At 41.1% G+C, this 23933-nt stretch overlaps 1 protein-coding gene across 1 annotated transcript in view; it reads right to left on the bottom strand.

Annotated features, from left to right (window-relative positions):
* LOC123868787 (diacylglycerol kinase theta) overlaps positions 1-23933 on the bottom strand; it is a 46502-nt gene that overhangs the window by 7938 nt on the left and 14631 nt on the right. The window contains exons 2-11 of the mRNA XM_045911399.1: positions 12312-12391; positions 11763-11865; positions 9554-9765; positions 8675-8843; positions 5386-5529; positions 4676-4928; positions 3944-4143; positions 3190-3405; positions 2613-2747; positions 1396-1570 (exon numbers count right to left, since the gene is read on the bottom strand). Of these exons, the coding sequence (XP_045767355.1) occupies positions 1396-1570; positions 2613-2747; positions 3190-3405; positions 3944-4143; positions 4676-4928; positions 5386-5529; positions 8675-8843; positions 9554-9765; positions 11763-11865; positions 12312-12391 (1687 nt within the window). The remainder of the gene's footprint in view (positions 1-1395; positions 1571-2612; positions 2748-3189; positions 3406-3943; positions 4144-4675; positions 4929-5385; positions 5530-8674; positions 8844-9553; positions 9766-11762; positions 11866-12311; positions 12392-23933) is intronic.

The raw sequence follows: 23933 nt of genomic DNA, 5'->3' as shown, positions 1-23933 counted from the left end.
AAATTAGCGTTAGATTTTATTATACTATTTAAAAAAAAAAAAGATGTATTAGGTAAAAGTATGTATTAGAATTTAGATACAGTACCTGGACATTCATGGAATAAAATCCTTTTTTTTTTAATTGAAAATATTACAATAAAACTTAAAGCTAGCCTTATCTAATTACTATACAAATCATGCCCGTGTGGAATGGTGCCAAGAATACTGGCTGCATTTCCACGCTTGACAGCCAGGCTGATCCGTTGCGCCAAAAATAAGCCAGCCCTTTTTTTTACCCAAATCCTTCTCGGTTTATGTAGTTAGGTACTGAGCTGCATCACCGCCATATTTCTTACGTTAGAAGAAATCACATACCTATGTAAAAGAATGATTACATGAAAAGAAACTTCGAAATCAGGTAGAAACTTTTAGGTACCTACTTCACGACGTCCGTCCCTAGCATCTTATGGCAATTAAAACTTGCAACTCTAGTTAATTACCACAGCCTTTCGAATCCAGAATAAATAACGTACAAATAATAATGACAATGCAATGACACTAGAATCAACCAAAACAAAATAACCTCACTTCCAAACAAATTATCAGCTGTTAAGACAAGACGGCGGCCATCTTATTCTTTAATAAGGGTTTATAGTAGGGTTCAGCCTGTTATAAGTTATGGAGCCGTTATTGAACACTTTTAGCACTATTGAACGTTTATGAATCATGTTTTTGAGAACTTTGCTTATAACAAGCTAATAAAGCTTCTACAAATTTTTATGAATAAGACTGAAGTCTCTAATGCTACGTCAAGACCGTAGTGCTTGTTCGAAAAGCAGATGCTACTGAAAGCAGCAGAAGAAACTCAGCAGTAAACGGTAAATGTTATAAGTTAGCTAGTATGTAGGTATATTGTATATAGTATAGCTACGTAAGTTATCGATTAATATTATCTTGTGGGCAGAATACAGAGCCGATTGCTTCCATGTAGTATTGTCATTAGGAAATCATCATCAGTCAATACGCCAACATCTGATCTATTTATCTTGATCTGTAGGTGTTTTTTTTATCTAAAATTATTTAAGACATATGATTAAGTGCTGGTAAAAGAGCATCAGCAAGATTAAATTTTGTATAGAAGCTAAGAATACCACAAACTTGTTTACAAAAATTGGCCCTAACTCTTCCAACAAGTGCTATTATAACCAATCTATCATCGTCATAAAAATGACTTCACGAATAAATCCTTCGTTGCTTATTTAGGATCTAAATAAATCTATACGCATTACATGAAACAGAAGAAGAACGAATCTTCTAAACAAGCACGCTCCAACTTAGACTTCATCATTTCTTTGTTTGAGACATGATTATCGTCAAGCGCAAGCAACTGTAATAAAAAAAAGAAGATGGTCTTACCCCGGTAAAGGCCCTCCGTTCTCTAGATCGAACACTTGGTAGGGATTGAGGAGTTTTCGGAAGGAGGAGATGAGCTCGAGGCCCTGGCAGCCTCCAGACTTCACGTTTACAAACACTAGCAGCGGCTTCACGCCCGCCGGCACCATTGACGGTTCGATGCTGGGTAGCAGCATCACTGTTGAACATCACTTAAAGTTAGCTTTTTGACCACTTCTCTAGAAATTGATTGGAATTTGATTGATGCTTTGTAGAATTGGCGAACGTATAAAGGAAGATTGGAAACAATATGATAAATTGTCGTGTGTGTGTTTCACTCAGACTCTAGCCAAAGCGATTCTTTATAAAAAACTACTCCTCACCAAGATATCAGATGGAAGATTAAAAGATTACGTTTTCAAAACAACAACTGAAGGCTATGTAATTACCAGCACTCGTGAACATTTTCAGCACCTGAGGAACCGCCAATGCGTTGCTGGCTTTAAAGGAATTGTTTAAAAGAAAGTTTAGTGGGAACCCCGTTGACCTACTCTTATGTTGCTAAATTGCATGATTTACGCGTTACGCCCATATAGTGGCCGGATGCAATCAATACCCTGGTGCGCCCTAGTAGGCGTAGGATTAAAATGGAATACAGTTGTATTTTCCATCACCGGACCAAATATTGTATCCGCGCACGTTGGCAAAAGCATCCCACGAAGCCAGGAAACAAATACCGAGCCGACATGACCTCCGCAGCGTGGAGAACAAACGGACCACGAGTCCTAGGACCCAAGAATGGCAGGCCCTAACCGGTGAAATACCGGTTTAGGAAATCACCGGGGCATTAAGTTGCCCTGCACCCAACCTGACTAAGGAAGCCATGCCTCGAAGCCCGTGGAAGATCTCCTCATTGTTTAACCTGATTTGATGCCGGGATGCGTCTTTGGTAAGCGATGCGATACTCAGCCAATTTAGCATTTAATTTGTATCTGTTTTACGCCTGATTACACGTTGAAACAAGAGTTATTGTGTAGAGGGTGGGAAAATATATGACTAAATTACTTATTTCAATTTTTAAAGGAGCAACTCTTGGCACGCCTTGCTACCGCTGCGCCGTCCAGCGTTGGCCATTACAAGGGTGCAGGGTCTTGGAGATGTCGCTCGCGGCACTTGGCGCCCCTAAGGCCCTTCGCCCGTGTGTGCTACCCACTCTGCACTAAGCCGGCACTGAAACTCACCTAATAAATGCTTATCTTCATATTTGGCCTCTCGGAGCGCATAGAGGGCGCGCACAGCTTTGCTCGCGTCCTCGTACGTGATCACCATCGACCCGTACTCGTAGTAGATGGGCCCGATCGATGTGAACTTGTTATCTGGTGGACAGTAACATTTTGTTAAATATCCATTTAAAAGACTCGTAACTTCATCTTTCAACATTTTCGCATTTATAATATGGGTTGGGATAGCACTCAGGGATAACTAATATAGGTAGCTATCAATCAGTGAACGAATTTTCAGAAACGGATCATTAGTTCCAGACATATCCCCGTAAATACAAACTACTTAAATCTTATTTAATTAGTAAAGATGTATAGGAGTCTACACTAGACGATCCACCGCGCTTCGCATTGCCGATCTGCGATCGACGATCCAGGATCGTAGAGCATAAGACATGGATTGTACTACTCTGATCCGGCTATAGGAAACTTGCGATCCTGGTGTAACATGTATCGTGCATGGCACGTCCACATAGAGCACGCATATGCCGTGCGCGGTGGCGGGTCGTCCTGGGTAGCCGGAGCTCATGCCACTCACCGGTGCCAAGGAACTCGACGAGGATGTTCTCGTAGTTGCGCTCGGAGAGGCCGGGCGGCAACGAGGCCACGAACAGCGCCAGCGTGGGCCCGTGCGGGTCGCGGCGCGGCTGCAGGTAGAAGCGCGCCAGCTCCATGCGCCGCACCGAGTCGCGCGCCAGCCGCACCAGGATGCGCCACGGCCGCTCCTCCTCCTCCAGCACTCGCTCCGACACCGCTGAGGGAACCGGCCGATCCACGTTACAGTTCACAAGCACTGCAGCCCTACATTTCGACCCATGGCAAACCCACTAATACGACCGAGCTCATAGTGCACCAGCGGCGGCGATAGATTTCGTAACAATGGAAAGCAAGTTGAAGATTGCTGTGATGTTGGGAAAAACCCCACATACTTGCTGAAATATCCCGAAGTGATGCATCAATCGGTGGGCACACTGAACCTCATCATCATCATTTCAACTCATCACTAACGTACTTCCGCGAACAGTTAAGTACGCCAAGTGTGGATTGACAGACACCTTTGCGAACATTATGGAGAACTCCCAAGCATGCGGTTTCCTCATGATGTTTGCCTTTACCGTTAAAGCAAATGATCTCAGAGAACTTAGAGGTACTTCGAACACCCATATCGACTGTTGGTAAGAAGCCTAAAGTGTATAGAACCTCGGCAGTTGGTACGCAGCGATACAGTAGATGATAGGAGAAAAAGAAGATTAAGAACTGAAAGGATTGTCAGAAGGAAAGGTTCAGCTTACCTCCACGGTCGAGTAGGATCTCGGAGCAGCGGTAGTCGAGCGTGGCGCTGGCGGGGTCGAGGCCGAAGCGCTGCAGCGCGGAGGCCATGAGGTCGGCCACGGCTTGCTCGCCCGAGCACGTGACCGTCACGAACGTGTCCCCCGCGCCCGCCACTCGCCCGGGGTACACGCGGACCTCGCCGCCTCCCGTCTCTGGCTCTCTAAATTAACGAAAATCATCATCGCATCATATCCCGGTGAATTATAGCAGGATAACCTGGAACTTGGAAGGAGTCATCATCATCATTTCAACCGATGACTGGCCGAACTTCGGGTTTCACTCTCCTCTCAGAATGAAAACTGTTTAGGCTATATTCCACACTAGCCAAGTGTGGATTGGCAGACGCATCTTTTAGAACATTATGGAATCACGATGGATTTCCTCACGATGTTTTTCCACACCGTCGAAGTGATATGTAGGTAATTGCTTGATTTTATTGCTTTCGGCTCAGACAGCCAATCCCAAAGGAAACTAATCAGTTACGCATGAGATAGTGCAAGTGTCTGCAAACATAGGTGCATAATCCTTCACTCTCATACTCCGATTCCCTTAGGAGTAGGAGTCAATATCTGAAACAACCTGAAAGAAAACAAGCTCAGAACTAAAAGCTTTACACGCTCTCCGAGATGCACACTTCTCACCCAACAGCTCTGCTACTGAGAATTTCTTGACAGAAAAGATCTTGGCCTTACCTGAAGCGCAAGAACAGCGCTGGCCTCTTGTTCGGCAGCCTCGTGACCCTGGCGAGTGGCGTGGGGTCCTTGAGAGGCGGTTCGTCGCCAGCCAGCGCGTCCGTCAGCTCGAACTGCTCGGGGTCTCTGGCGACGTGGAAGGCCCTCAGTGCGGCTGCCACCAGTTCCCGCTCGCTGAAGTTCCGCCCCACCACCACGGGTCGGTATAATCTTCTCGACCACGCTGCTTCGCCGTCGTACACTTTTACTACCTCTGTGGAATTTTGCATGTGTTTATCATCATCAAACGATCGACGGCTCATTATTAAGCACGGGTCTCCTCTCAGAATGAGAAGGGTTTGGCTATAGTCCACCACGCTGACCAAGTGCGGATAGACAGACTTTACACATCTCTGGGGACACTATGGAGTACTGTCAAGCATGCAGGTATCCTGCTCACGATGTTTTCCTTCACCGTTAAACCAAGTTATTTAATTTCTTAAAACGCACTTTTAACTCCGGAAAGTTAGAGCTGCGAGCCCGGAGTAGAACCCCGACGTCTTAACCATTAGACTATCACCGGTTATTTTTGGACCCAAGTATAAAATCTGGATATTGTAGTCGAATTCTCTAAATGAAGTTTCCATGTGTTGGACTTATGTTCCCGCTCAAGCTTAAGAGGTACAGGAGATTACACATTTAGAGCAAGAATAATATAAGTAGTTAAGTACCTTCATCTCTATCATCCGGCGTTCTGTCCCGGTGCTGCTTGTGGTCGGGGCGGTGGTCCTGGTCGGCGGGCGCGCCCGTGGAGCCGCCGCCGGAGCCCGAGCGGCCCTCGCAGCCCGAGCTGAACTCTTCGCTCACGCTGCGCGCTGCGGGACACACATACGTATCGCACACGTCGCCATGTGCCGTTAGCTACCACTACGCTCGGGGAACCTTCTCACGGTAGTCTGTCTGGTCCGTTGGTAAAATTTATCAAGTCAGCGACAACTACATAAGGGGTTTGGAGTCGTCAAAGATCTATTTTTAAGTAAGTAGTTCTTAATCTTGGAGTAGGTAAGTAGTTTAGGAACTTTGAGGGAACTTTGTCGCGGCAATCTTTGTATTCTATTGGGTTTAAGGGGTTTTGGAATCGTCAAAGTCGTGTAGGTAGTTATGAATTTTGTACTAGGTAATTTAGAAACTTTGGAGTAAAATTGTCTTTGTCTTGTCTGTTGGTATCGAGTTAGTTTAAAAATGTAATTTGTCTTGTCTTGTCTTCTCTTTTGATGAGAAGCCCGAATTATATCCAGTCAGCGACAATTAGGTATATTATTAAATTTTAAAATTCTTATTCAGGATATTTTTAAGGATTTTTAAATATTTTTGCCTTTTGATTTGCTAACAGATTACTTTGAAATTAATTTCATAATCGTCTTGGGTTTTCAAATTACTTAAGGCGGCAGGGACTTTAAATCAAGGCAGTGGGAATCTGCTTACACTTAAATACTCGGTTAACATGTCTCTTCAAGAAAAATTCATTAAATACCTACTCATTTAAATTAACCGAATATTTAAATTTTAAACACTAATATTTAATAAACAATTATTTATATCATTATATTTAGTATTCAACACATTTTATCGCATAACACATAAAACATATAAATAGGCTTTGTTATATTGAACATTTTAGTATCATCGTAGGTATTACATATTATTAACTAGTATAAAACACATTTATTTAGTATGGTTTGTTAATTATTTCTTTTATTCAAATTATTATAACGAACAACTAAATCACACATAAAATCTACGCAGCGTTTCCTCTAATACACCATTTCTGCGGAAGTTTCTAACGACACATGACGCTTGGGACGGTCGGCTAAAGTGCATTATTAGGATTACAAACAAACCGCTTCAAGTACATCCAAGCACAGTGGCTTACTAAACCCAGGGAGTAAATCAGCCAATCAAAAACAATTAAAAAATCAAAATACTTCATTTCGGACACGATATTGGTATCAGTGGACGGTATTGTTCCAACTTAGACCTCATCATTGCTTTCTTTAAGGCATCATAGTGAATAGGCATCTTTAAGGCATGGTTGTCTTCAAGCGCAAGCCTATTCTGTTATAAAAACTGCCAAGAAATTGTTTGGCAGATTAATAGTGCTGTTTCAGTACAATTGCTTTAGTGGCGTACCTTTGACTACATCATCATTTGTTAGCAAGTTTGATTGCAGCCAAGCGCTTGTATTGTTCTTAAAAATAATCCGGAGCCTTCCAATATGCTCCAGTATTGAGCACCTTAAGAATTGTTTAAGTATAGTTAAGATATTCGGAACATGTCTCCCGGCCAGAAAGGAAAAGGAACTGTTGTAAGAGTACCTTATAGTGCACTTTAGCTCACAAAAGGTGGTGCCACATCGAAATTGTAGCCATATAGTGTGAAATACACGGCATACCCAGTTGGATATTCACAACGACAAAGTGTTCAGTGCACATTACCTTGCCTTGCAATGCCGTCGGATTGCTGCAGCACGAGCATCCTCGAGGGGTTCTCCAGAGTTTAAAGCGATATTCGAGAGATGAAAGAACAAGGCAACTTCCAAGATGAAAAAGCTTTGTGCTCCTTGAATGTATAAATTGATAACTGAAGTGATAGCGAAATGACTGAAGACTTTGCTGGTCCAGAAGTTGTGAATGTTGGAGAGTTTTAACCCTTATAAATAAATAGTGATTTTGGTAGAGGCATTTCTTAAATGATTTGAGAATTTCAATAGTGACAGATTGAGAATTCGTTAATTCTTAGGCGTCGTTCGTTGGAAAGTGTTAATTAGAATGGTGTGGTGGGTATTATCGAAACAGTGCAAATGTTTGAAGTATGAAAGTGTTGAAAAGCTTTTAAGCGAAATCTGAATAAAACTTTGTGGGCATGCAAAAAACTTGTAGTCATCAAAACACTATTCTTACTTAAAATCATGGTACATATTCTTTTGTCTAAGCAGCTTAACGCATAACCGATTTTATTGCGGTTACTAGCCTTCTGGAAGAATAGTATTTTGATGAACCTTTTCCCAATTTTTGTGTAACGCTGGTAGGGTTGTAAAGCAGGAAGGAAGCTATACTGCAGGCATCTTAACAGAATTTTCACCGGAAATGCTACCCAATTAAAAGGGACATTATCTAGCTAGGTAATTCGTTTTTCTGATAGTCATTTTAATTGGTTCACTACACAAATTTCAGACCCCTATATTACCAATTTTAGCTATCTGCATGTCAAATTTCAACCCGATCCACCCAGTTGCAGTTATTTTGAGCTGTAATTTGATAGATCAGTCAGTCACTTATTGATCTTTACCTAGATAATTCCCACGATTTTATCTGCGTGGATTTAGTATAATTAAAAATATCGTGGGAACTTTTTAATTTTCCTGGATAAAAATTAGCCTCTCATTTTCCAGTTCTTTAACTAATGCAAATTTAAAATGGCGCGAAAAGATCTCAGCCAATCATAGCGCGCCTCCGTCCGCTATTGGTTGTTGTTGTGCGCGTCATGTTTTGTACGCGCGGAGTCTCTGTTGTTGTGTTGAAAATCTTAACGTCTGCTTGACGTTAAGATAAGGCATGAATTTGAAATTTCATTGGGGTACGTACATTCGGTTTTAGTCGGCCTTAGGTTGCGTTTTTTCTGCGCAAACGAATTTTGCTGATAGAAGTGGTATCGTACGGTTGTGTATTATTTGGGAGTCAGTGCAGTTCTGTTAAGAGTGTCGCTCTGGGGAGTACCTCGGGAGTAGGGCGGAGACGCGCCGCCGTGCGGGCTGCAGGCGGCCGGCAGCAGGCGGCGCGCCAGCGTCACCAGCCGCGCCGGCGCCCAGCCGCGACGCCGCGCTGCCCAAAGACACCGCTCACTGTGCCGCCCGCATGTGCCCCGCCGCCACCGCCGCCGCCCGCGAGGCACATGCCGGCGCAGTATAACCACCGCCAGCCGTCGGCACTGGTTATACTGCGCGAGGGACGCGACACTTACGGCATCCGAAGTCCCGCTGCGAGGGCGGCGGCCGCACGTGCACGCCGATGATCGCCTCCATGGGCACCTCCGTGCGCGGGATGGACACCGCCGACGGAGGCAGGAAGATCGGCTGCAGGGCACCGAAGTTGCATTCTTCGGGTATCAGGGCGCGGCAGCCTGCGTGACACTGCCACCAGAAAGCGTTACTTGCCATTACTGCTCAGTTGAAGAACATTTTCATCTCATAAATCACAATCAAATAAGTTTGGTCCGAATGGTGCATAATTGTCCCCATCATTAGAAGAATTCCTGGGTTATATTATGTCCGTTGAAGTCGATTTATGTATGAGCTTTCATTGGTATCTTCGATGAGGTAGATTGTCAACACTCGTGATAATAGCAATTGTTAACCTAACTATTCTAATGTAAAATAAAATCGTTGAAGGAAACAAACTTTGAGGAACAATTTTATTTTAGTCTAGTAGCGCATGTGGCGTCGCCCGCTGTCCGCGCAGTAGGTACGTGGCGTTCTAGAAGGGTTCAGCTCACCGTGCTCCCGCACCACTCGCAGCGGTAGCCGGTGAGGCACTCGGCGGACCAGCAGGCGCGGCGGCACGCGGCGCACTTGGAGTTGGCGGGCAGGTTGCCCTCGCGCCAGTGGTGCACGTGCCGCGGCTCGCTGCCCGCGCAGTACGTGGCGTTCTAGAAAGAGTCGTAGCTCACCGTGCTCCCGCACCACTCGCAGCGGTAGCCGGTGAGGCACTCGGCGGACCAGCAGGCGCGGCGGCACGCGGCGCACTTGGAGTTGGCGGGCAGGTTGCCCTCGCGCCAGTGGTGCACGTGCCGCGGCTCGCTGCCCGCGCAGTACGTGGCGTTCTAGAAAGAGTCGTAGCTCACCGTGCTCCCGCACCACTCGCAGCGGTAGCCGGTGAGGCACTCGGCGGACCAGCAGGCGCGGCGGCACGCGGCGCACTTGGAGTTGGCGGGCAGGTTGCCCTCGCGCCAGTGGTGCACGTGCCGCGGCTCGCTGCCCGCGCAGTACGTGGCGTTCTCCTTGCAGTCCGCCGCCGCGAAGTCCACGCACTCCCCGTGGACGTAGTACTCGCATACTGCACAAACCACACCACACCATCATCAGCTATTGTGTTTCCCTCATGCTCTAAGAACCAGAACACTCTTTGAGCGAAAAAACAGCTCACAACACGTTGTGATTTGCTTCACATCGCAAAATGACTTGTTCTTAAAAACCGACAGTGCAGTTACACCCAAAGAGAATTCAGTACACCTACCTAAATTGGCTTTATTGCTATAACGCGTTGTGGTCGAATATTATCATGAACGATATGATTTATTTCACTATGCAGTCTCGTGTGTTTGCCACAACTTCTAGCTCCTGACACTAACTTACCGGCACCTTACTTCCTCCAAAGAATATAAAAGGATGCAATTGTAAAGTAGCGATATATGGAATGATGTTTCTTTTACAATACTTCCAGTACGCTCTGTCAACGAAAGGATAGACTAATGATTTTTCCGTAGAGCATGTAACTCTGCAGCTATAAACAGCAAATTATTCGAAGGAAGACTGATAACATTTCTATCTATCTACTTATATTACTTACTAGCTGATGCCCGCAGCTTCGCCCGCGTGGATTGGTCAGATCCCCTGCAGCATCAGGATTGAGGAGTTGGAATCCAAATTTTTTATGAAACAATGTCGCAAAGTTCCTCTATCGATTAAAAAAAAATTACGCAAATCGGTTCAGAAATCTCAGAGATTTCGGTGTATATAGGTAGAAAAACACAACTCCCTTTTTGAAAGTCGGTTAAAAAAGTAGCCTATGTTACACCCTGGTCAATCCTCTACTTGTCTGTGAAAATCCCGTCAAAATCGGTTCAGCCGTTCCAAAGATTAGCCTTTTCAAACAGACAGACAGACAGACAGACAGACAGACAGACAGACAGACAGACAGACAGACAAAAATTTTAAAAACGTGTGATTCGGTTAAGGTATCGTTCAAATAACCCTATGAGCTTAATATGAGGTAGTTATTTCGAAATTACAGACAGACACTCCAATTTTATTTATTAGTATAGATTTCTATACCTTTTGGCCACTCAGTGCATCTAGCAAATACTTGATAGCATACAATAATTAATATTGAAATCGACATACAAAAATTGTGCTGTATTTTATAACAGGGTGCGGTGTTCGTCCGGTCGAAGTTTTAACCTGTTGAACGTGACGTACCTAATCCATTACAGAATACTGGAAAAAATGTATGTAGCAAGCATCTATCTTATGCCCGCGACTTCATCCGCGTGGGTTGTCCAAATAAACCCCTATTTTACTCCTTTAGGGGTTGAAATTTTGATCACTATAGAGGATGCCCGTGACTTCGTCCGCGTGGATTTAGGTTTTTAAAGATCCCGTGGGAACTGTTTGAGTCCGTCCCCGGGATATAAGCCCAAAATTCGTCGGAATCGGTTAAACTGTTGGACCGTGAAAAGGTAGCAGACAGACAGACACACTTTCGCATTTATAATATTAGTTTGGATAAATCCTTTCTTAGTGGATGTCTACGTCTAATTCTGCAGTCTAGCCTGGTCCGTCCAGTAGTTTGAACTTTGAGCTGTGCATTGATAGACAGTCAGTCAGGCTTTTCCTTTCATATTCATTTAGATAGTGGAGTACAAAATAAAAACAATCTTTTCTTTATTAATTAACATCAAGCCGTTAATAACTCTACCATCGATTCGGAGAGCTGATTCTATCGTCGAGCTCGACAAGTGCTTCAATGAAGTAGGCTTTTATAGCATCTTGTCGTCACATATCGGTAACAAGATAAAATCTACTGGTTTTAAAGCGCTTCTTTTATTAAGAAGAAACTCAATAGTTTATCTCTGAAGACAAACTCAGTAATTAAACAGTCATTCTTCAAAACAAATGAATTTTCATCATCGTAAAAATTGGTTCGAAAATACTTATTATAGAGAACTTGTGTGTGTGTGTGTGTGTGTGAATGAGTGTTAATTGTCTTTTCACCTGGTCTTGGTCACCTTTGTTATTCTGAGAGGAGACAAATGAAGTCAACTTGATACTCACTCATACAATGTAAAGCTGGCAGTTCGTCAAGCCGCTTCCGACACACCGTGCAGAACTTCCGTTTGTGGTGTGTCGGCTCTGACCAGCAGTGAGCCACTGGGTTCTGTACACAACAAGAAAATAGCCATTAGTAGAAACCAAAGGGGTATGGGGTTGTTTTAAATAAAATAGCGAGCAAACGAGCAGGTGGGTCACCTGATGTGATGACGAAGTGGGTTAAATAAAAAACTACCATACCCCTTCCAGGTTAGCCCGCTTCCATCTTAGACTGCATCATCACTTATCATCAGGTGAAATTGCATTCAAGGGCTAACTTGTATCGGGATAAAAAAAGGTGATATCTACCTGAATCATTTTCTTTAAATTTTCGATATTTCGTAGAGCAGCCATCAAATTATTATCGGTAAGTAGATAATAAGTAGGTCATAGAACATTGTGGAAGGGTACATGTTAACAACCATGCTATTATTAGCGAGGGTAGTCACACCCCGTGGGCTCGCTGTCATCGCAAAATAGCGCTAATTACGTAAAGGCGAGGGTGTGTTTTACCTTGATGAGGCTCGGCGCCACCCCGCAGCACGGCGTCACCACTTGCCCCACGCATCGCTCGTGCACTATGAAGTTGCACACTGAAACAATGATTACATACATTTTAAGCGCTATACCACCTTCGGCCTAAAATATTTTTTGATACAAAATGAATGACACAAAAACAAAATCGTTACAATTAAGTACAAGTTATTACCTACAATTTGCGTCAAAATATTATATCCGCGACTTTATCCGCGTCATTTTTAGTTTTTTGAAAATTCTTTGATTTTCCGGGATAATAAATAGTTTATATACCTACGTCTCCAGAATGCAAGCTACCTGTACTAAATAGGTAAATGATGCCCGCGATTTAGTCCACGAGGATTCAGGTTTTTTGAAAATCCCATGGAAATTCTTCGATTTTCCGGGATGAAACGGGACGGGGAACGCGAGATTCAAGACTTGGGCGCGTTTGGCCCCCTCGTAGCTTTAGTTAATTCGTCAAAATCGGTTAAACAGATGAGCTGTGAAAAGCTAGCAGGCAGACACACATACTTTCGTATTTATGATATTATTTTGTATGGTAGTATGGATATTGATTTACTACATTATGTTGTGGACAACTGGAAGCACAGCGGGTAGCTTTCACGTAACTTTGAGGTTTCATCAGCTGTATAATAGCTGCATTATACCCCACCATCATGGACCGAGTCAAGACGCATTGCCATGAAGGAATCTGTACTAACTTACTCCTAATAGATCTCAAACTCTTTTATCCATAGCTCACAGATTACGAATTGAGTCGCACCTACCTATATTCGAAACCAAGAAAACTTCGCGATTTTTTAAGTAAATAAAAAACATAAACAGGAACTTCCTTCTCCACGGAGGTGAAGTAGACCTGTTTACTGGAAAGCTGGTTTTTTTCAATATATTAGTAATGTTTTGTTTATCAAATTCACGGCTTTTAAAATACATTATTTCCACGAAATTAGAAGACATTTTGGGAAAAGCATTGAGGAAAATTCTTGCGTTAGAGAATCATCTTGTTATTTCGATGTGAAAATAATTGAGTAGGTTAGGACGCGCACGTGGGTATAATTTTATAGAAAACTTTCAACAAACAAATATCAATTTTCATGACAAATTTTCTTCCCCTATTTAACGCCCTTGGAGGTGGAATTTCAAAAAATCCTTACATGTACAGGCTTGCTTTATCAACAGGTAAATACCATTAAGTATTATTTTTAACCCCCGACCCAAAAAGAGGGGTGTTATAAGTTTGACGTGTGTATCTGTGTATCTGTGTGTCTGTGTATCTGTGTATCTGTGTATCTGTCTGTGGCATCGTAGCGCCTAAACGAATGAACCGATTTTAATTTACTTTTTTTTGTTTGAAAGGTGGTTTGATCGAGAGTGTTCTTAGCTATAATCCAAGAAAATCGGTTTAGCCGTTTAAAAGTTATCAGCTCTTTTCTAGTTTTCTTGTAGAAAAGAAGGTTAGATAACCCTTAGGTTCATAATATTCAAGTGTCAATTGACAAATGTAAAGCTGTCAAGATGGACGTTGCCTAGATATAGGTACATAATTATTTATTTGAAAATGATTTGTCGGGGGTGTTGAAAATTTTTAATTTACACTTGTTGAAATAAAATTCTTACTTCTGGATAAAGTAGCTTTTTAATTACTTTGAAAGAATTATTTAAATCGGTTCAGTAATTTCAGAGTGTATCGATTACAAACAAACATACAAATCTTTCCTCTTAATAGTAAGTATATTAGTTAGTATAGAATAGAGCGATGAATGTAAAACTCAATAGGTAAGTATTAAATACCTAGTCTTCGCATTCTTTAACGAATGAGTATAAACATGCTAATTTCTTCGGACAAAGCCTTCGTATAATTATGATAGAACTTCACTTACAGATAAGTTCTTCTCCGTGGCTTTACCGATAGAAGGGCTGTAGGTATATGTCAGCATAGCATATTACAACGAGCAGCCTGTGCCACCACTTGTTGATCGAACAACAGAAACAGTGGGCAATACAAAATATTACGTACATCGCGCGGCAATTTACGGTCAAGTGCGGCGGCGAGGCATTGATTGCGCGGCGGGCGGCCTGCACGCAACCGCATTCAAGTTCACCTATTTTAATCGGAGATACCTTTAATCGGATAGACAGTCAGGCAGCTCGCATTTTAGTAACATTAATACGGCACTGTCTAGGCCTGAAATAGAACAATTGACGGCGGAGACTCGAAGGTAACAATATTATACATGTATTAGATAGGTACTTTTAAATTATTGTAGTTACTCTAGTTTACGTGTATTAAAATTATCTTCTCATTCTGAAAGGAGACCCGTGCTAAGTATTGTTACTAATTTTATAAATATTAACTGTCTGTTACCTTTTCACGGCCGATTTGGATCAAACATAGCTTATATAGTTTGCATCCCGAAATCGACATACTTAGGTAGGCTACTTGTTATATTAAAAATCAAGGAGTTCCCACGGGATTTCTAAAAACCTAAAACCAGGTTTCCTCACGATGTTTTCCTTCACCGTCAATTGCTTAAAGCGTACCTACTCGTAACTCCGAAAAGTGAGGTCCGTGCCTGGGATCGAACCCGCAAACTCCCGAATAGAAAGCCTACGTGTTAACCACTAGGCTATCACCGCTCTACAATCTATCTAATATCGCTATCACTACCTACATAATATACTTATTATAAATGCGAAAGTTTGTTTATTTGTTGGTTTTAACGATTTGTTGGTTTATGTCATTCAATGGTTTGCAACCACCTTGCAACAGAGCAATGGATCGACATGATTTTTTCCATGGATACCTATGTTTGAAGATGCTACTTTTTATCCTGGAAAATCAAAGAGTTCATAAACTTAAATCCACGAGGAAATCGCCTGCATTAGCTAGTTGTACCTACATAGGTAAAATCTTAACGAAGAGCATGAAAGCTTGCCAAGTTAAGTTGTTCACAATCGGACAACTTATTTACATCAATATTGTAGTGCCACTTACAAAGGTCATTACAAAAAGAAAACGCAATGTCTTTGGTGCGATTTCAATCATAGCATAGACAAGAGCCTCATCTCGCGATCGATAGAGCCGCGCATGCGCGCCGCCATGTTAAGGCTTCAGTACACGATAACCAAACCACTGGCCAATGTATACAAAAATACTGTTTCAGTATTTTCAAAATTTAGGTACATAAAGAACATGTTAGAAGAATAAAAAAGGTAGAGTATCTAAAGAGATTATGAGTAACTTAAGCTAGGTACTTAAGATATAACCTATTATAAGCATAAGATATTTTATAGTGAGTAGGTAAGTAGGTAAAAATACCACATTCGGAAGTTCGTTTTTTGGCAGGAAGTACCAAAAAAACGAACTGAACAGTAAACATTTTAACATGGTGCCGTATAGTAGGTATAGGCACCATACCTATTGGTTTTTATTTTCAAAAAAATTATAACCAGTGTCACTCGGGATGATGTAAGGCATTCTGAAGATCCCACCTACATCCAAATCGGTTCAGGCATTTGGAAGTTATGGTGGGATAAAGAAACTCACAAACATAGATATAGGTAGGTACATAAGTACAAAACCCTGAAATACCACATTCCTTTTTTCTTTTTTTTGGGCAGTCATTTAAAAACTGCCATACACCTTTCCGGTTAATCCGCAGCCAGATGAGATCGCAGTCAAGGGCTAGTAGTTTGTAATCAATTAAAAGAACTCTATAAAAAAATTCCTTTGATAAAATCCTTTGATGTTTGTAGGAAACCCCATGACGATCCTATGATGATTGTATTTATATGATATGAAAAGTTGAAAAATTAGTCAGTGTATCTTTGCATGCTCGATGAGTAGGCATGTTGAGCCAATATGAACAAGGCTCTTTAGAATGCCTGATGGCTGTTCCTGGAGCGTTTGCGAATCTTTGCTCGTTACAACTTCCTCTCGGACGGTCGTTGAGAGCTTCCGAGACGGCTGAGCGGCTTGACATCAAGCTCGTAGTTTTGTTTTGCTTGCAAGGAAGCAAAAGCTTAATTTGCTATAATCCTCTAAACCAGACAAAACGACTTAAGTCTGCGTGGTGGTGCGTATTGCTTGCTTGTTGGCTAGCTTTTCCTGCATGTTTAGCAGTGGGAGAGCGGGTGGTGCATATCGCATGCTGCATATTGCACCATACGAGTTTGTCTGGTTTAGCGGATTGTAGCAAATTAAGCTATTGGTTCCTTGTATTATCATGGACTTCCGCAAAGTAACGCCTGCTTCTAGATACCTACAACATTTGTTTTGCTTGGTCAAGCTGCTTGACGGGAGCATCGAGCCATTTGCTGTGCCAGTCAAGCCAACAGCACTATATCATGATCTATCCGAATGTCGCGTCAAGCAAATGTATAAAATGGCATCAATCACCGTCAAGCACGCGTAATGCTCAATCATCAAGCAAACATTGTAAACAATCAAAATGCTAGGCTCAAGCAAAAATCTACGTGCAAGCCGATTGACCGTCTCGGAAGCCCGTCAGTAGTTAGTTTCAGTCGGAACATAGAACTCGTACCGTACCCCTAGTCTTCTATATCCCTTTTCCTTTCCATGTCTATCGCTTTGTAAAAAAAGGAACCCTTACAGTTTCATCCAGTCCGACTGTCCGCTTATCGACAGATAGGCGGACAGTCCGGACAGTCGGACAGTCTGTGTGTCACAGGACACATGCATTTTAAAAATAAACTATATCTAAATGCTGTCAAGTTGTTTTAGTCTCTCTAGTCTTCTAGCAGTTGTCCTCTTTTCGAAGAAGCTCCTAATTACCATAATATTCCCATATAAAACACTCTAGATACTCACTTCTCTGTGGGTAGCTCAATATCCTCCCACTTTTCTTCAGCGCTGTGCTAAACGCGTCCGTAACCCGCGCCACTATCTCATCACAGGACATTTTCATTCGAAAATACACTAACCACTTCAATTAGGTTGTACTCAGTGTTGCCAGTGGCAGATAGTCAATTGTAACACGAGACATCTCAAAATGTAACATTTTCACGAGAAAAGTAACATTTTCTTATTTTTCGTGGAAAATAAAAGTAATAAGGTACACAGGTTAATATGGCACTTTATTATACAAAAATTTATACAGTTTTCTTGTCCCATTAGTTAAGCTTAAAAAGAATCGTAATAATAATTGTTGATTGAATAAATTGACTGCTGATCCTGAAAAAGAAAAACAAATCAATATGTAAAATAATAATATACCAACGGATCTAAAAATGTCTTTGAATAGCTATAACTTTTTTTGTTAGGTAATCAATTTATAATACAAGTGTAAATTAAAAATTTATATCACTCCAACAAGTGAAGGTTACATTAACTAGAAAAGAGCTGATAACTTTCAAACGGCTGAACCGATTTTCTTTGATTATAGCTAAGAACACTCTCCATCAAGCCACCTTTCAAACAAAAAAACTAAATTAAAATCGGTTCATTAGTTTGAGAGCTACGATGCCATAGACAGATACACACGTCAAACTTATAGCACCCCTCTTTTTGGATCGGGGGTTAAAAAGATTAAAATCGTCTTATATCGGGCGATCTGGCAACACAGGACTGTTTGAGTTTGAGAGGCTACGCACTAGGTGGACTTTGTCTGTGTAGCGTTTCATGGCGCGCGTGTGGTGCCTTTTTGGAGCGTTTTTTTTTTTGTTTAAAGTGGCTGGTTTTTGTGTTTCACTGGCGTTTTTGGTGCTAGAACCATGCTGGAACTAACTGGGAAGCGCTCTAAAGGGGCGCCGTGCGTATGTCGGCGAGCGCCGGCACAGACCAAGTCCTTACTTATATAGTTTATCTAACTTGAAAATATCTACAAACTTGACATTGGCTAATCTTTGTAAAGCCAGACGAGAGAATAAAAAAAATGCACTAGGTAGGTACGCAGTGAAGAAAATTACGCGGGAATTTCAAATTCGTTTTTTTAAATGAACAATACTAGGTAGGTACCTAACTACTTACCTTGGTCTCAGCAAAGAGATCGATAGATTCGATAGCAAAACTCAAATTTTAAGTTACGCCGGCCGGTATCTACTCAGCTCGCTCTCATTCCTGTAAAGAAAACCGAAGTTACCTACAACAATAACTAAGTAGTAAATAGCTAAATGAACTTCTGGAAACTAATGTGACTTAATAATAAGATGACAGTCGATACAAAAACGAACTGCTTTCAGTTGCAAATACTATGACTTCGTTTTTGCATTACTGACTCCCTAATTAGTTAACTACTTACTTATTTACTTAAAACTACATTGTATACAACATTTACTTACCAAGCAAGTAGTGTTAGCAACACATATACACAGTTGATAAGGATAACGAACAAACCAATCACTTTCGAATTTTGACGAAATAAAGATACAATTTTTTTTTTGTACTTAGATACATAACTACAATATCACTACCCCGCAACGAATAACTTTATTATCCAAAACAAATTTGAGTCACAGAGAAAAACAAACAAAACATTTTTTTAATCACAGAGTAATTACAAAACAAAGTGAACTTAGACCAATAACTTAGAGAAAGTGAAATAAACTAACAAATGGGTCAATTACGACAAACGAAAACTGTTTTGGATGCGTTCTGTTTCACGATTTTGGTTTGCTGGGAAAAATTTGGATATTTTTATGAAGTCCTAAAAGTAACGTAAAGTAACATTTTGAGTCGTGTAACATGGAGGAAACATGAGGGGGTCAAAAGTAACGTAAAATGTTACAAAAGTAACATTCTGGCAACGCTGGTTGTACTACATATAGAAGTAAAAGTTAAAGTGTAGTAACACAGCATAACGCGCGATTTACCAGCAACAACAAAGTATAGCAACACAGTATGATAACAACAACAATCTTCCCGACATCCGAACTCAGTTCGTCGATGGACAGTTTTGTTTTCCACGCGACGGAAGGGTAAACGGACGGATCAAGGAAACAGAGTTAGAATGTGTAGAACTGACGATCGCACGTCACTGGATATTTAAATACCCACGGGGCGGGGCTGGGCCGGAATAGACGCGTGCAGCCTGGCCGGCACCACCTCCCGCGTCAGGAGTCGCCATTCCATATCAATAATGTCGCTGGAAAACTCCCTAATAGCCTGAAACCTGTCAAACGGAGGTTTTATGACAGCAGTTACGCTCTCGGCCAAAATAAACATGGGGGATCGAAATAGTCTCAGGGCATTCGCCCGTTGAGTATCTGAAGTTCAATGTTTGAAGATGGTGCCAGATTTAGACAAAGTCTGAGCAGCCATCTTTGGAGGTTACGAAGCGCACGGCGATGACTTTAAAATTGAAACACCACATAAATAGAGGAAGTTAATTGACTGAAAATCTAAATAGTTTTTTTGAAGCAATGTTTATGGCTAGTTTAAGAAAAATTTGGGCAAGCGTTTAGGCTTTCTGAGGCACAAGGTCAGCTTTTTAGTTTTAAAAAGGAGGAAGGAAGCGGTCCGCGAAATCCGTTATGCAAGTGCTGAATTCTCGATCAACACGTGCACTCAAAACAAAACACGCGGGTGTACTGAGGGGCAGGCGAGGGCGGTGCGGCGGGCGGGGTGTGGACCTGCGCACGCGTCGGCGGTCCCGCCTCGTGACGTGTCCCGTCTGGTGCATGTCTCCACTTCATCGTTGTTTTCCGTCATCAGACGTGCCAACTGGACTGTTTAGTGTCAGTTGACATCACATTAATGAACATCCTCGACCTATCCTGCCGCTTACAGGACAACAGTCGTTCAAGTTTACTATTTACAAATAGAAAGATTACGGCGGAATTCAGTGATGATAGTAAGATAAAATATGTAAGTATTTCAAAAACATACTCTGCAAAGTTCCGATTTCTACAAACTGAAGTATTCTACATACCCTACCTACGACAAGCCTACGACGAAATTAGCAACCAAATTCTTCGATTAATTTTCCAAACAGCCATCCTTTGTCTCCCCCTTTTACCCGACTGCGGCAAAGTCAAAAGGAAGGGCTATGGTCTCAGCAGTCTATGTAGGTATGTATGTTTGTATCCAGATTCTGTGTGTTCCTCCGTAGTGCCTAAACTACCGGGCCGATTTTGATGAATAGGTGTCAATTGATTCGTTGTAAAGGTCCGGGTGACATGGGCAATATTTTATACGAAAAAAATTTACATCTGAAAAAGTGGAGGTCTCCAAAATTTTTTGTTTGCTGTTATATCGAGTGGGATGTCAAATAAAAAAGAGATATTGAGGAGATTTAAATGAAATGAAAACCTGTCGCGTACTATTAATAGTTGTAACAACGTATCAATCGAGTGCGATTATTAAGCAACGTTAATCCAACGACGACTTTGGAGGTCCCAATTCGGCAAAAACAGCGGATATTACGAACTATACTAACTGTGGGGAGTCACTCCCACATTTTTAAGAACTGTTTTTTCCGCCAATTTTTTAATATTATAATCTCTGAACTTTCATCAAAAGAAAAGTCGTCTAATTTTGGTGACTACTCACTATAAGCCCTATGTACCCCTATATCGTTCAACCATTTGCGTCTTCGACAACCTGGACTTTGGCTTCAATTCTTCCTTCCAACACTAATCTTGGGAATGAGAAAGGGTTTCCTTTGTGTAAATGCCCAAGGAAAGTGGGATTCTTGCGCATGATGGTGGACATGAGTTTTCTCTCTTCGTGGATTAATTCTAGTACCTAGGTGTTCGGTGTTAGGCTGTTCACTTTCAGATTATCTTGAGCATTTTCTTATAAATCCACATTTCGAAAGCTTGCAGACGGTTAGTTGCTTCCTTTTACTTCCTTCCTTTAACTTTAGTTGAGAAACTAAACTGACACTTTAGTTGAGAACTTAAAAGTGAAATGTACAGTTAAAGATATTACAGACATATAAGGTGGAATGCTATTTAAGGATATGAATCAGACAATACTCAAATCGTGTCTAATTATAGCACAAACAGATGTAAGTAAGTACCTACTACGTACGCGACGCTTGCCCTTAATAGAAGATTTATATTTAACCTCCAGTTACTCTAGCGGGATTTGTTTTAACCAGTTTAAAAATAGGAAGTGATAATATTAGGTAGGCACACAGGATTGAATAAGCCTTGCTAGCTAACTAGTGATATATTATTTTGATAGTTTTGAGTTTGTTGTGGGCTCTTCTCAGACTTGGGCGCGTTTGGAACCCTCGTAGCTTTAGTTTTAAGTAACGTAATTAATTATCACCACTATATCGTACAAGTTTAACAATTTCGACCATCAAAAGGAGTACAATTGTACCTACTTTGAATAAATGATTTTGATTTTGATATGTACTTACTATCTATGGTCAAAAGTCTACCATGTTTACTAAAGTATTAAACTGATCCCGAGTAAACCTCTTATCCGTTGCGTTCCGTCCTCTATCTTCTATCTCCGAAGATTTTGTTTATATAGTGAGATAGGCTTATGCTTGATGACAATCATGCCTAATAAAAAACCACAAACACTAAAAAGTACAAAATAATTTTTGTTTAGCTACACGTGTAATGTACCTAGGTATGAAGTCGGGCGAGCTTCACTCTTGGATTTCTAATTTTCTTTTAATATGCTAATTTTTAGTGTTTGTGGTTTTTGAAGTCGGTTTTATTTTTCTTTTAAAAAATTTTTATTTCACACTTTTTAGTGGCCCCACTGCACTATAATATGCTATGCCCAGTTAAAACCCTACTACTGTTTACTAAGCTATTCCACTGATCGCGAGCAATTTGCTCTTATCCATTGAGGAGTTCTGTTCTCCATCTCCGAAGATATTCATCAGATCTTCACCAAATTTATATGGGACCACCTGCACAGTATACCCTTTCAAATAAAAAAAAATCCAAATCGGTCCAGGGTTCTTTGAGTAATCGGGGAACACACAAAAAAAAAATCCGATGAATTGAGAACCTCCTCCTTTTTGGAAGTCGGTTAATAAAAGCAATGTTATGGTCTAGGAAGGGTCTAGGTTACAACGTGCTTGCGCAAAATATACCTGTTCACTCTTGCCTTGAAGGTATTAGATTCATATGACACTAACATGATGGTTCAAGTATCTATACTACATGATTTCAAATGAAAAAGTTGAAAACTAAAACCCGACTGCGATTGTCATAATAAACGCTAAAATATTAGAGTAAAATTGTTTTTCTGTGGCGTGGTATATTTTAATGTTATTGTACATTTTTAACCCCCGACCCAAAAAGAGTGGTGTTATAAGTTTGACGTGTGTATCTGTCTTTGGCATCGTAGCTCCTGAACAAACGGACTGATTTTAATTTAGTTTTTTTTTTTTTGTTTGAAAGGTGGCTTGATCGAGAGTGTTCTTAGCTATAATCGAAGAAAATCGGTTCAGCCGTCTGAAAGTTATCAGCTCTTTTCTAGTTTTCTTATAGAGGTTTTTGTGTCAGGGGTTTTTTTTTTAAATTTTAAGTTATTATACATGAGCTCGGAATTTTCTGCTTTTTAATTTGACATCCCACTCGATACAATAGCAAAACAAAATTTTTGGAGACCTCCACTTTTTTTGATGTAACATCCGTTAGGTCAATATTTTCGCTAGCCTATGTCACCATGACCTTCACAACAACAACTTCACATACAACGAATCAATTGACACCTCATTCATCAAAATCGGCCCTGTAGTTTAGGCACTACGGTGGAACACACAGAATCTGGATACAAACATATGTACATACATACATAGACTGCTAAAATCATAACCCTTCCATTTGGCTTTGCCGCAGTCGGGTAAAAAGAAGTATTGAAAATCGCGTCAGATTTGACAGAATTATGGAGAAAATCCGCCAAAAAAATATGCGTCAAATTGTAAAGTTTTCCTCCTCCATTTTTTGAAATAACTTCTAAGGTCATTGGCCTCGTTATGAGCACATAATATAACAGTGAATGTACTGTTTTATAATCCATAAAATATAATGTTACGGCTACTATGGGTTTTGCTAACGCTCGCTATCTGCGATAATGTGTTCGGGTGATCTTTGAGATAAGCGGGAGAGGGCCTCAGCTAAATTGCCTTGAATTCCTGTTACTTACACTGATGGTTTCCTTCACCTTTATAGCAAATGATAATTTGCTTAAAACACGCATAACTCCGAAAACTTAAAGGGCCTGGGTTCAAATCCTGGTAAGTATAAGTAGTTATTTATGAAAGAACTAGCCGATGCCCGCGACTTCGCCCGCGTGGGAACTCTTTGATTTCCCGGGATAAAAAGTAGCCTATGTGCTAATCCAGGATATTATCTATCTCCATTCCAAATTTCAGCCAAATCCGTCCAGTAGTTTTTGTGTGAAGGAGTAACATTGACTCACTGACTGTATTAAAATAAAAAAATGATAAAAACAAACATACACACACACACACACACATACAAACTTTCGCCTTTATAATATTAGTGTGATTAAAAATTACGACAAAAACCGGCCAAGTGCGAGTCAGACTCGCGCACCGAGGGTTCTGTACTCGTGTATTTTTCTGAAATTTGGCACGATAAATCAAAAACTATTATGCTTAAAAATAAATAAAAGCCCTTTCATATGATACGCCGCTT

Source organism: Maniola jurtina, chromosome 10 (assembly GCF_905333055.1).
Source record: "Maniola jurtina chromosome 10, ilManJurt1.1, whole genome shotgun sequence".
Taxonomy (NCBI): Eukaryota; Metazoa; Arthropoda; class Insecta; order Lepidoptera; family Nymphalidae; genus Maniola; species Maniola jurtina.
Note: the sequence above shows the minus strand (reverse complement) of the source record. Positions and strands in the feature narration are given on the sequence as shown.